At 36.8% G+C, this 13,471-nt stretch overlaps 1 protein-coding gene across 1 annotated transcript; it reads right to left on the bottom strand.

Annotated features, from left to right (window-relative positions):
• Window positions 1-787: 787 nt before the first annotated feature.
• wnt4b (wingless-type MMTV integration site family, member 4b) lies at window positions 788-6,660 on the bottom strand. The gene is made up of 9 exons (XM_056258466.1): window positions 6,575-6,660; window positions 6,000-6,188; window positions 5,583-5,736; window positions 3,401-3,485; window positions 2,863-2,994; window positions 2,638-2,780; window positions 2,409-2,549; window positions 1,164-1,326; window positions 788-1,048 (listed from the first exon to the last, which is right to left on the bottom strand). Exons 2-9 carry the CDS (start codon window positions 6,086-6,088, stop codon window positions 879-881), a joined length of 1,077 nt encoding a protein of 358 aa, XP_056114441.1. The 5' UTR covers window positions 6,089-6,188; window positions 6,575-6,660; the 3' UTR covers window positions 788-878.
• Window positions 6,661-13,471: the final 6,811 nt, after the last annotated feature.

Below are 13,471 nucleotides of genomic sequence, written 5' to 3'. Positions count from 1 at the left end.
AAGGTTTGAGGTCAAGTTTTTGGTTTTTAAAGAAATTAATACTTTTATTCAGCAAAGGTGCATAAATTGATCAAAGTGGCAGTAAAGACATTTAGAAGGTTACAAAAGATTTCTATTTCAAATTAGTGCTGTTAAAAAGTTTCCACAAAAATATAACCAGACAATCATTGAGAAGAAATGGTTTTTGATCACTAAATCAGTGATTTATCAATTAGAATGATTTCCTTTAAAATGTATCATTCCATAATTAACAAACAAAACCACTTTCCACCTTTAAGATTTCAAACAACTTTATTTTAAGCCATATAGATTATAAAAATGAGACAATTATAATAAACGAGCCTCTTGTCTATACAATAGGACAAGCCGAAACAAAACACAGCTGAAGCCGAAGAGTTTGCAGGTGGAACTTTCCATCCAGAGATAATGCCACACAGGCATGATGAACTCAAATAAATAAACACAATCAGCAAAACTGAAAAGAAATTATAAATACAGTAAACAGGGATAGAGCAACTCTAGACTAGAATTTAATGCTAAGGCCTCAGACTAAACTAACATTATTCTGCTGTTATTCAGGGGTTAATCTCGGCTTTAAGAGCGTTGTCTGAACAAGTTAGTTAATGTTTTTTGTATTTTATGCGTATTTGAGTATTTAAGAAGTGTAATGGTGTCTGTGTGTTCCAGTTCAACACATTGCCCTTCAACAAAAGTGCTATTAAAATAATTGTAATGTAATGTCACATTTAAAATAACTTTAAATTCACCAAATTCAGGGCATGATGGAGGAGGTTTGTTCTTCATCATGTAGGCATTAATGCAGGCTGGCATGAGATGAGGTGGTGCTTGTGTGGTTGTGCGCTTTTTCTAGGTATGTCTCATTCTCGGCAGGTGTGTATGAGCACTGTGTTCTTGCACTGCTGGCAGCGAACTGAGCAGCACCAGGAGAACTTACAGGAGCAGCGCTGGACTACCTCAGCCCGGCCTGCTCGGAAACCTGGGCCGCAACATAACAGTTCACATCCATCTGGTGCCAACCGTGAGGTTCCTAGGACGTGGAGCAATAGGAAAGGATTAGTAAAGAGCAATGAAATGACATGTAAAACCAGGGAATTGATTATACTGATTATTTTAGTCGGTAATTTTGATTTTTACACTTTTACCATTACAACGTCGTCCTGCAGTGCCAGGAATGCCATTGTCTGGGTCTAAGCGGCAGAAATCCGGTGAAGAAGCCAAGTAGACAAGGTCCCGTGTGGCTGGTGGCTTCACTTGGGGATCCCGTGGAAGGAGAGCTGTGCGAGAGCCCACGCGTGTCAGCCGTACCTAAGCAGAAAGTGTGGCTGTGACCCTTGAACTTGTCAAATTACATACACATATTTATGCTGCCTTCTACAGTACTGCAATAGCAAAATTCTTATGCAGTATTGTATGTATCCTTCTCAGATAATGTAATCCCAGAATGCATTGCGACAAACTCCAAAAATCATCCAAGATGCTGGATTTCATTCAGTGCTTAGAAATATTGATGAGAAATTATTCAAACTAATAAAATGAACTATTTCACCCGTGCTAAACGTATTATGCTTATTAGAATTTTGTATTGTTAGCTTAGCAACATTCCTAACACCAAACTCTACAGAGTGCAACAGTTGGATTTTGGAAGTGAATTTTTGACAATAACTTAGAAACCTTTAAAACAGACCTACTATGAGCTACGAGGTCGGTAATCGCCGTTATATGGTTTTGATGAAGCCATCGGCCCCACATTATTTATATTGATTCTGATGACACTTATGATTCTGCAGAGAATCCACCAATCAGAAAATTACACATAAAAGCATGCCAAAAGAATTCTTCAGCGCAACCCACACCAATAAGCACTGCAAATTAGGTAAACGAGTTAGTTTCCTTATGCTTAAATATTTGTACACATATGCATGTTTTGCAATAAACAATAAACAAACTTTTTACATCTGTAATCAGCTATAAATCAATAGTTTTATATTTCTCCATTTTATTTGATTATGTCATTTGCAAATTGCAATGCTTCATGGAATCGTAATTATTTCCCTCATTAAAGCGTTAAGTACACAGTTTTACCTTTGTCTTATTGTCTGATTTTCAAAATAATTATTTGCTTCAAATCAAAGTTTGTAGTGTTGTGATTCACCTGGTTGATTGGAGCCTGAAACCAAGGCTGCTAAAAAAGTAACTGATCACTATTGCACTCTATTAAAACTGTAAAACTTCAGTGTAGAGTGCTATTTGTGGAACGTACGCAGTTTCTACCTTAGCAAAGCATTCCAAAAAATCAGTCACTTATGAGTTTCCGTCTCAGTGAGGATTCTGCCTTAGAAGACAGCTATCTATGTAGGCAACTGGAACAGAGCCATTGTAGCACATACCTCTGTGGCACCATCAAAACGTTCTTTCAGCACAGCACCGACCCGGCGGAACGGAGGCATCACCTTCCAGCAAGTTCTGAGCTCACAGGACCCCGAAACACCATGACACTTACACTCCACCTGCATGTTGTGGAGGATAGCCTGAACAAGGACAGAGAAAACCATAAAAAACAATACGGAGTTGGTGATAAGTTTTTATATCAATCAGTAAGTGAAACATCTTGCTTGCCTTCCGTCCTGCTTCATTATTGTGAATGTTCATTAGCGGTCGCCCTGATGACATGCCTTTAGCTCTCTCTGGCTCGTCCACAAAGGTCTGAGAGAATGCAACGCCATAGGACAGATTATCAGAGCAACCTGACCACTGGAAACCTAAGGGTGAGCAAGAGGCACATGCTTGGCATATATATTTTTGGTCAGTGTGAAATTGTTAATGACATGTTTTACAACTCACCTTCAGGACTGACCCCCCTGACCTTTCGGTCACAGCCGCACCTCTCCAGTTCTCCCCTGCTACAGCCCCGAGTCACAGCCACAGCAACTGCTGCCGATGAAAGAGCGTGGACAAAAGCCGCCTCACGGGTGCCTGAAGACAGCACATAAACTGAGAAAGGCTAAACGGGGTTGTCCTTTAAAGCTGATTGTATTGATTGCATCTTGTGAAATGAATAAAATAAGAATGTGGGTAAATAATGAATAATTGAATACAAAAATTCACAGTGGTTATCGCAGTGGTACTTTTTTGAGGCCACACTCTGTCCAACACTATTCATGCACTAACACCACATATATATATATATATATATATATATATATATATATATTTATAAAAAATAAAACAATTATAATAATTTAAAAAAGAAATGTTTTTTTTTTTACAATAAACCAATTGATTAAATTAAATCAATGCTTGAGCCATGACATCAAGGTATTTGAAAGTTGAAGCATAAAATAATCCAATATGTGATATGTTGTGACATAATTGTTGTAACCTTGGTTCATGACTCGTCCAAACACATTGATCCCACGAGGAGTGGTGGAACAGTTCCAACGCCGGTTTCGGAACTGATGTTGGCACTGCAGTGGTTAAAATGGAACAAATAAGTCAGAGTTAATATATGCAGATATGAAACTGTTAAAGTTACATAAAGGTTAAAGATTAAGGCTTATTTGTAGTCTAGGAACATTTGTGGCCCTAAAATGTGACCGGGGCTACTTGCAATCACAAGCAGTGGTTTAAATTATTGGAGTAAATGTAATTAGTTACTGTACTTAACCCTCTATGGGACATCCTCGTTTATAAATTGCATTTAATTGCACTGTGCGTCATGCATAAATGACAAAGTCCTTTTAAAGGATACATTTTCTCTGTAGCTGGCACTATTGTTCAGTACTGGTCTGGCAGACAGTATAATAGTCTTTTTGCCTGTTTGCCACCATGTTAGTACATTTTATAGAAGACAGAGAGGAAAAGCTGTACCATTTCCAGAAAGTATTGATGATAGTGATGGCAGTGCATCAGAAAATAAGGTTGTAAGAAAGGAAGAAGTTGAAGATCAAGGAGGATAGAAGCAGTGAGGGTGATGGCAGAGACGAATAATAAGTCATAGATTGTTGTGGAAGTCAGGCATTTGGGTTCATTATCCTATGCCAGTTTGGAAGATGTGATCCATACTACAACTACAAAGGTCAGTTGCCACTGCCTATTGGCCTCAAAGAGTTGAAAAATCAAAAAGTTGATTTTCACTTGGGCTACAATCATTGATTTGGAATTCCAAGAAAGTAAAAGTTTTTAATGCTTTTTGAAACACTATAAGACATGGTTTTACTACTTTCCAGGCAGGGAAGTTGCATCTGAAATTTTATCAACTTTTTGACATTTTCACATATAGTAGCACAAGATTAAATGGAACGTAAATAAAGCTTTTTAATGTTTTTTTTTTTTTTTGAAACAATCTTTTTGGCTACATTGTAGTTTGGCTATAAGTAGCCTACTCCTTACTCGAATACACTTGTCAGAAATGCAATTACTCGTTGCATTTAGCATGGCACCTAACTTTTTCTGCAACAGTTTATTTCTACTACAAAAGAAGCGATATCACCATCTACAGGGCATTGAAGAAACTATACCTTGTTGTGCGTTTTGCCCTTATTCATTCAAACTTGTCAGCAAAACTCCTTTACCCGAATGGCAGCAAATACGAGATGAGGACATGGCTGTACCTGGTGATAAGGCCGAAACCTAACACGTACAGTGCAAGTACTATTCAATCTTACTTAACATTGTTTTAATTATTTGTTATATTAAAGACATATTTTGATGGATATTGGATATTGAAGGATATTCCGTGTTTGTTGACGTTTAAGAGGCTGTTGTGTCGACCTTGGTTTTTTGCAATATCGAGGTGTTCAGTAACAGTTTTATTTTGATTTTAGAAAATAAAACATGATTGCTCTCCTCTTAAATCAACTGTTTCTTGTTTTTCACTGGCATATTTCTTACATGTGTTGAAGACTAGTGCATATTTTAGCCTATATTCAGCACAAGTAAAACACTCCTGTTAATCAGATAGTCAAGCCCCTGGTGTTTCACAGTCTAATCCCAGACTAAAAGGCAGAGGTGAAAGCAATTTCTATTCTATTTCTGTTTCCGTTTTGTCTCAAGATGAACACCAGCAATGTTTTTTTCTAAGGCACGTTTATAAAAGCTACTTAAATGTCCTAATTGAACTAAAGCCTAATCCTGGCTTAATCTAAGCCCTGTCTGTGAAACCAGGCCTAAGACTTTTACTCAAGTAGTATTGCAATTGGTGACTTGTAATGCCGGAGTCAATTTCGCTGTAAGGTATCTGTACTTTTACTTAAGTATGGTTTTCAGGCACTCTTTACACCTCTAGTTACAAGAAATTGACAGAACAAAATGGTCTATGTGAGTTTAATGAACTGTATTTATTTTCTGGGACAATGACATTTACAATACTTTTTGGTAGCCAGGACTAAACCAAAACTGACATTCCAAAATAAGAAATATTCCCTAGAGTAAAAAGTGTGATAAAGGAACTTCTGTATGTATATTTTTGACATGATTTTATTTTTTTTGCCATCATGTCCTTGAATAAATGACTGTTAGAACAAAATTGTTATTGTGAGTCATTGTGTTTCAGGCTCTCTCACCTCTTCAATGACCATCTCTGCTGCCTTTCGCACGGACTCCATGACCTCCCCCCGTGCCCGGCACACCCCAACTTGGCCTGGTGACAATCCCCTCAGACGGCCACATGGTTCGGCACCAGACACAGGACGCGAGCGTGGCAGACGTGCCAGAGAACTACAAAGAGAGAGGTACAGCGTAGTAGAAGAACATGGAGAATAAATCAAACACAAAACAGAAAAATAGTGTCAGAGAAAAAGTTGGCATATGAATAAAAGGATGACATTTTGTCAATGAACGTTGGGACAGGTAAATTAAAAAAAAACAGGGAGAGGAAACGACCATAAAAGAAACCAAGAAAGTGTGTGAGAAAAAAAGATGTCACCATCTTTTACAAGTTATGGCATAACAAACAAACGCTTTCACACAAGCCAACTTACAGCCAGTTGGTTGCCATGGTGAGGTGGGGTGCCCATAGCAACAGCAGGAGGAGTCGTCCCGTGAGAGTCACTGAGGAGACCGTTGGCATCAGATTGCCTGTCTGTCTGTCTACCTGTCTGTCTCTGAATTAGTGTTCAACTGTGTTTCTTTCAGTTGTGCCTGTTACGTTGGGGTTGTTCCCCTCATATCTGTCAAAATCAATAGACAGGAAATGACATTACTGAATTGTTACATTATTACATTATATAATAAATATAATTAGCAATTACTTGAACATGACCTGCTCATACGTAATCACTGCTTTTATGCATATGCATGACTTGTATAATAATAATTCAAATTTTACAGATTATGACTGGCATCAGAATATATTTAGATATTTTTACTGCTTAATGAGAATAATACAATCTATAGTAGGCAATTCAAATAATTCAAACAAAACAATTAGACAGCCTTCGCAATGTAGGCTACTAAAGAGAAGTTTCAAATGTGACATTTCTTATATAATAAAAAATGAATGTCTAATAAATAAATCTCAGTCAATCACTACAAAAGACAAAGGATACATTTTTACCACTTTGAGGTCCAAAAGGATAAAAAAATATTGCTGTCGACGAACCATTTAAATCGAGTTCCAGATCTGTCAATTATCCAAATTTATCACAAGCTTGATGATTGTAATTATTTCCACTTATGTTTTGAAGATAAAATGCCTCTAAGTTGTAATCTTATTGTCACACAGACAGAGATATTCATCTTATGGCATTTTCATCCATGACAAAAAAATATATATATCTCAATATCTCTTTGGTTGAGTAAAATAATCAGGACAAAAAAATAAATGTATTAGTTGTATAGATAAATGATTAGAATCCTTTTATGATATCCCATTTTCTTTGATGAACTTAAAAAGCTATAAAGAAACAAAAATACAAACTCTATTTGTATCCTAAGAAAGCGCTTCCATTCCCTTCAGATCTCTGTATTAGTATATGTGGGGGAAAAAAGTTTCCATTTCAGTAATCCAATTTGTCCACCAAAATGAGCAATTCCAAAGGTAACAAAAAAAACAGATAAGTGTGGATGAAGTGATGGTTGTGGGGTTATAAAGGAAGGATGAATAAAGGGTGGGAGGGTTGGAGACCTCAGAGAAGGGAGGGGTGAAGGTTTCGGCCATAGTACATTAACATTGAGGGATGAGCTTGCACTCATTGTCCAATTTACTCAGGACGTAATATGTGACCTCTGCTTAATGAGTCCCGCAGGATGGTGCCTTCAACTCGTGGGATTATACAAATGCTAACACACTCAACTGTGTGTTTGTATTTGTGTTGTGCGTCAAAAAGAGGGCAACTGACCAAAAGTCTAGTGCCAAATCACTGTCTAAATGCATACATCTGCAGGTCTGTGTGTGTAAGTGAGAGAGCGAGAGAGAGAGAGAGAGAGAGAGAGGGAATTCCTTTTGTCAATGCATGTGACTTGAGCATCTGTTACCTAGTATCAGTGAAGGGTGCATCAGAAAATGTTGCCCTTAAATCCTGAGACTCTCACAAAAGAGTTGTGCGTGAAAGCCAGCGGAAATTGACAGAGAAATATGTGTCGTAACAATAAATAACCTGATAGATAGAACAGCAGAAGTGCTCAGACCTGTCCCGAAATGGGTCTGTGTGAACGTGTCTTACCTAATGTTTAATTTTCCCAAACTTTTGTTGCTCTTTTTACGAGTGTCCCCCCTCCCCCTTTCTTTCCTCCCTCTGCCCTGCTCCCTCTTTTTCTCTCTCTCCATATTGTCTTCGAAGAAGGGATGACATTTAGACAAGGAGAAGAAAACACAGTGCTGACAAATATTAGAACTGAGGCAAATAAATCACGAGAGAGAGAGAGAGAGAGAGAGAGAGAGAGAGAGAGAGAGAGAGAGAGAGAGAGAGAGAGAGAGAGAGAGAGAGAGAGAGAGAGAGAGAGAGAGAGAGAGAGAGAGAGCATTAGGACAAGATCTTGGATTTCAAGGATCTACTGTGGCCCTCAAAAGTACTTGGACACTTAAGTCACAGTTTAAAATGCAGTAGAAACAACGGATTAAACCAAGTGGTATCTAACCTAAACCTAAACATAAACATAAAAACTAAAAACAGTTTTGCAAGTACTTTAATTTGCTTGGTCTTGAGATGACTTTTAGTGGTATATAGTCAGTTTCCCTCAGATAAACCTGGACATGTCCACTAATATTTGATAACCAGAAAGTGTCCTTTGTCTTTTTTAATAAAAAAAATAAATAAAATTTACCTAACAAATGTCTTCTACACATTTTTCAAAAACATTCATACTACTTTTGATAAACATTTACTATATTCTATTGTAAAATGGAGCATTATTTTGCTTTAAAAAAATTACATCTCCATTAATGTTTTATATATTACATTGCATATACATGTTCATGTACAAAAAATGTAAGACTTAATTTCATTTCTCAGTCAATATATGTCTCTATAGTTTTAGTTCTTTTTATTTATTTATTTATTTATTTACATTTATTTACTTAAATACTCTAAGTCTGTTTTCACTGCTGAACTCTCCTGCACCTCAGCAAGCAAATAAATAACTGTGCCCTCTTACAGATTCACTGCCTTTCTCTCGTTTTGAGCATTGCCCCCTTATATCTCTCCCCTCCCTTGCACTTTTTCACCCCTCTTCTCGTTGTATTCTCTCTTTGTGTCCTGCCGTCCTTCGCAGTGACGTCTTGCACCGTCTCCCCCAGCAACACCATGGCGACCTGCACCCCCATGTCATGTCCGGCGCCTCTCTTCTCCTCATCTCTCCATCCGCTTACTGCTTGCTCATAAATAAAATCTCTTCTTTTTAAATCAAGTGTCCCATCTGTCGGAATCCGTTTTACACGCTCATTTGAGATGTCACAGTGGCTAATTGTGGCTGTTTTGTGTGATTCAACATGGGGTTCAGGTGGACACCTGTGCTGGAGTGTGAATTACAGTTTAACAATTCTACACTGTTACTGATTATTTGAAAATAGTATATATATATATATATATATATATATATATATATATAGGCCTATATATATTTACACAATTCATTTATATATATATATATAAATCACAAAATATGTAAAATACAAATTATATATATATCATTTGTATTTTCCATATTTTCTGATTTATATATGTAAATGAATTATTTTTAAATAATTGCACTCATATTCATTTTTAACATGAAATCCTTTAAAAACATACATATGATTCAATATATAAATTGAATTATACTGTGTGTTTTTAAATACTTTCAAATTAAAAATGTGTGTGTGTATATATATATATATATATATATTTAAAATTTTGTTCTCAGGGGTTGAATAATTTTGATTGCAACTGTATATACATAACTGTATATATATGTATAGGCTATACAGTTGCAATCAAAATTATTCAAGCCCCGAGAACAAAATTATGAGGCATCAGTACACTATTATAGAAAGTTTATTAATACACATTTGAGTGATTCTGAGAACATGAAGTTGATAAAAAATGTAAAAAATCGAATTGACTAAACATTCATGTACAAATTATTCAACCCCTAAAAGTACAATTTGTGCAGATTTTTTTATTCTTTATAACCTGAAACATCTCTACTGCAATCTTGGCCGATTAAAAAAGCTTCCAGATCACTGATAATCTTTGGTGTTTACGTTAACACTGCTTTCTTCAAAGTCCACCAAATATTTTCAATGAGATTTAAATCTGAAGACTTTACAGGCCATACAAGAACATTCTGATCCCTGAACTAAGCTTAAGTAGATTTGGATGAATACTTTGGGATGGCTGTCCCACAGGAAAGTCCATCAAACATCAGGCTTCAGTCTCTGCACCAAAGGCATCACCATCTTTGCCAAAATGGCTTGATACTTCAATGAATTCATGATGTCCTTCATACACTCAAGATCTCCACTTCCTGCAACAGCAAAGCACCCCCATAAAAAGACTGGACCACCTCCATGTTTGACCATGAAGATGTGTTCTTCTGCTCAGAAGCTTTGCCTTTTTTTGCACCAGATGCTGATCCATGGGTCCAAAAAGTTCCAGTTTGGTCATATCACTCCATTAAGCATTCTTCCAGAACTCCACAGGTCTATCCAAATGAATTTTAGCATATTCAAGTTGGCCTTTTTGTTCTTAGTCAAGAGTGGCATTCGGCAAGATGTTCCAACATGAAGGCCATGCATGTCTATTGTTTATACTCTATATTGAAATGTATTTTCCTCCATTCATCAGGTCATCTTTCAAGTCTTTGGCAGTAAATTGAGGGTTTTTCTCAGTTGCTCTTATCAAATATTTTATTCCCCTTAATAATATTGTGCTTTTTACTCCCTCAAAGATTTTCTGGTACAACAAATTTTAAACGTCTGAATAAGGCTGCCAGCTGTGTCTCTTTTTTGGAAATCTTCTTGTAGCCATAGACTTTCTAATGTAATAAAACAATCTATTCTAGCTTTTGTGAGAGCTAGTCTCTTTTGACTTGGCCATATTACTCAAGTTTAGCACATGCATGGGCCAAATATATGTGTAACAACCACAAACTAATTCAGTTTTGTTCTAGAGTTCCCAAAGGCTTAATTGCGTTTTAACACAATTTTGTACCATACACGACTTAAATACAGCATCATTGAAAAGGGGTTTTAAAAGTATTACATTATATATTGACATTATCACTTTTAATTTGCCACTAGACTGTTATACATGCAATTTTTTAACTCATACACAAAAGCATACATTTGTAAATTATTACAATCTCTGTGGGATTTAATAATTTTGATTGCAATAGTATGAATGTATATATATACACTACTGTTCAAAAGTTTGGGGTCGGTACGATTTTAAATACTTTTAAAAGAATTCTCTTCTGCTAACCATGGCTGCGCTTATTTGATTAAAAATACAAAAAAAATCAGTTATAGTATTAAATATTATTCCAGTGTAAATCAGCTGTTTTCTGTGTGAATATATAGTAAAGTGTAATTTATTCCTGTGATCAAAGCTGAATTTTCAGCATCACCAGTGTCAGTGTCTTCAGTGTCAAATGATCCTTCACAAATCAGTATAATATGAGGATTTGATGCTCAAGAAACATTTATTATTATTATCAATGTTGAAACAGTTGTTGGTCTGTCAGTTGTACAGTTTTTTTTTTTTTTTGGATTCTTTGATGAATAGGAAGTTCAAAAGATCAGCATTAGTTTGAAATAGAATCTTTTGTAACATTATAAATGTCTTTACTGTCCTTGATAAATAAAAGTATTGATTTCTTTCCTCCAAAAAATAAAAATAAAATTCTCACTGACCCCAAACTTTTGAACGGTAGTATATATATATATATATATATATATATATAAAAATACTGTATACACATACTAGTAGAACACACTAGTAGATAAGATACATGCTAGTAGAACATCCACAACATGACAGCGCACAGTGATTATTATTGGATGGATTGTTGACCTCATTCTGGAATGCTTGCAGAGGGTTACTGCGGACCACTCAGTGAATGTTATAGGATAGAAATGGCAGCCCTGCAATTAGGCAATCCCTCCCATTCAACCCATTATTTCATAAACTGGACACATTCAGTCAGTGAATGAATGAAAAAATTACATTCTATTAAGCATCACATGATTTAAAATTAAGGTGGCAGTAAACTATCTGTTCGGGTCTACAGGACCAAAAGTGAAATGTTCATGTTCTTTGTGCTTGCTGTAGTTTACCAGTCTCATCCATCCATCTCACCACTGGATGTCCTCACTGCTCCTTTGATTAGAGGAAGGTGATGTTAGAGTATTTGTGCTTGTTGCAGGATTGGTATTGGTTATCACCTGAAACAAGCATGCATAGTAGCACATGTACACAGACACTTTGTTTTAACTGGGTCTGCAGTGTCAACATTCCCCTGACCTTCAAGAGAATATTATTGGATGGGGCGAAGTGTGTTGGGGGCTGGGGCCCAACCCCTGCATGGTTTGCCATGATTGGTGACTGTGGACAACCCCCCCCCGTCCCCCGAATCTCCATGGTGACTGATCTACTTTAAGGAGAAGGGTGTGCATACGCGTGTGTGTGTGTGTGTGTGTGTTGGGGGGACACAGTACCTGAAGCACTGATGCATTTCTGTACAGGAGAGATGCACCGTGATGTGAGCAAAAGACTTGTCAAATGTGAATGGTACATAGCAATGCACTAAAATAAACCTAAAGCTCTATCTATCTATCTATCTATCTATCTATCTATCTATCTATCTATCTATCTATCTATCTATCTATCTATCTATCTATCTATCTATCTATCTATCTATCTATCTATCTATCTATCTATCTATCTATCAAATTTTGTTTATATAAATTTAATCGATCTATCTGCTACCATTTAAAAAACCCTTGGAGAACTCAAATTGAGCTCAAAGTTTGAGCATCTTGACAAAATGCAGTTTTTTCATTGTTGATACTCCATAGTTCATAAATTCACGAGGATATAAGCCCATCAACACTGCCCTTAATCTGATGACATGTTGTAGTTCCTCTGCTATATCAATATCAGACCCATGTGTTTCAGGATTAGGGTCAGTTCTATCGCATTTGTGCAAAAGTGGGAGACGCAATGAAATCTTCAGTTGTTTGTATTTGTGAATGGCAAGTTCCAGTTCCTCAAATGAGAAATGGTGTATAAATATTTATAGCACTGACTATGTATATCCTTGTTGCAGGTTTAAAGTCAGCATGAAACAGAATCTGCGATAAGGTGCATTCACACTATCAGCGATAAAGCGACAGGATCCCATTCATTTCAATGGAGAGCGGTCGATTTCCGGCGACACGAGCGACAGTGACCACCGGATTGGGCGTGTCCATATGTTCAACTTTATGCAAATGAAGAGCGACTTTCAGGAGCGACAACCAATAGGAGTGAAGTCAGTGGAGCGCACGTGATACGTCACTCTTCAGTGCCGAGTCCAACCGAGGCTAGATGAACGAGAAGCTCATTTCAGCAGTCAGAAACTGTCCTATAATTCTCCGAGCCTGAATGGTTTCGTGAACCCAGATAGACCGGCATTTGCCCTTTTGCTGCAGTTAAATGGCCGCGATGGCAAAGAAAGAGCACTCGTTGTTTCTCGTTCATCTTTAATATTATGCATTTTATGTACTGATTCCATTTTAGATTTAGACTTTTCCTTCCAAAATGTTTGTTTGTAGCGGCAATAAAACTGATTTGTTGTCTACAACATGGAGTAACATCCGTGAATGTCACTCACAAACATTACTAGGCAACCAGTAGTGGGAACGCCCACTATAGCGACCTCACCGCCAGCCACTGGCGACATGCAGTGACAAAGTCGCTTGTAGTGTGAATGCACATGTCTTTTCTTCCCTATTGGGACTTGATTTTGTCCAATGATAGAATCATTGTGGTTT

The sequence above is a fragment of the Rhinichthys klamathensis genome, unplaced genomic scaffold (assembly GCF_029890125.1).
Source record: "Rhinichthys klamathensis goyatoka isolate OS25496 unplaced genomic scaffold, OSU_Roscu_1.1 h1tg000152l_1, whole genome shotgun sequence".
Lineage (NCBI taxonomy): Eukaryota > Metazoa > Chordata > Actinopteri > Cypriniformes > Leuciscidae > Rhinichthys > Rhinichthys klamathensis.
The sequence above is the reverse complement of the archived record's forward strand: the minus strand, read 5'-3'. Positions and strand labels throughout refer to the sequence as shown.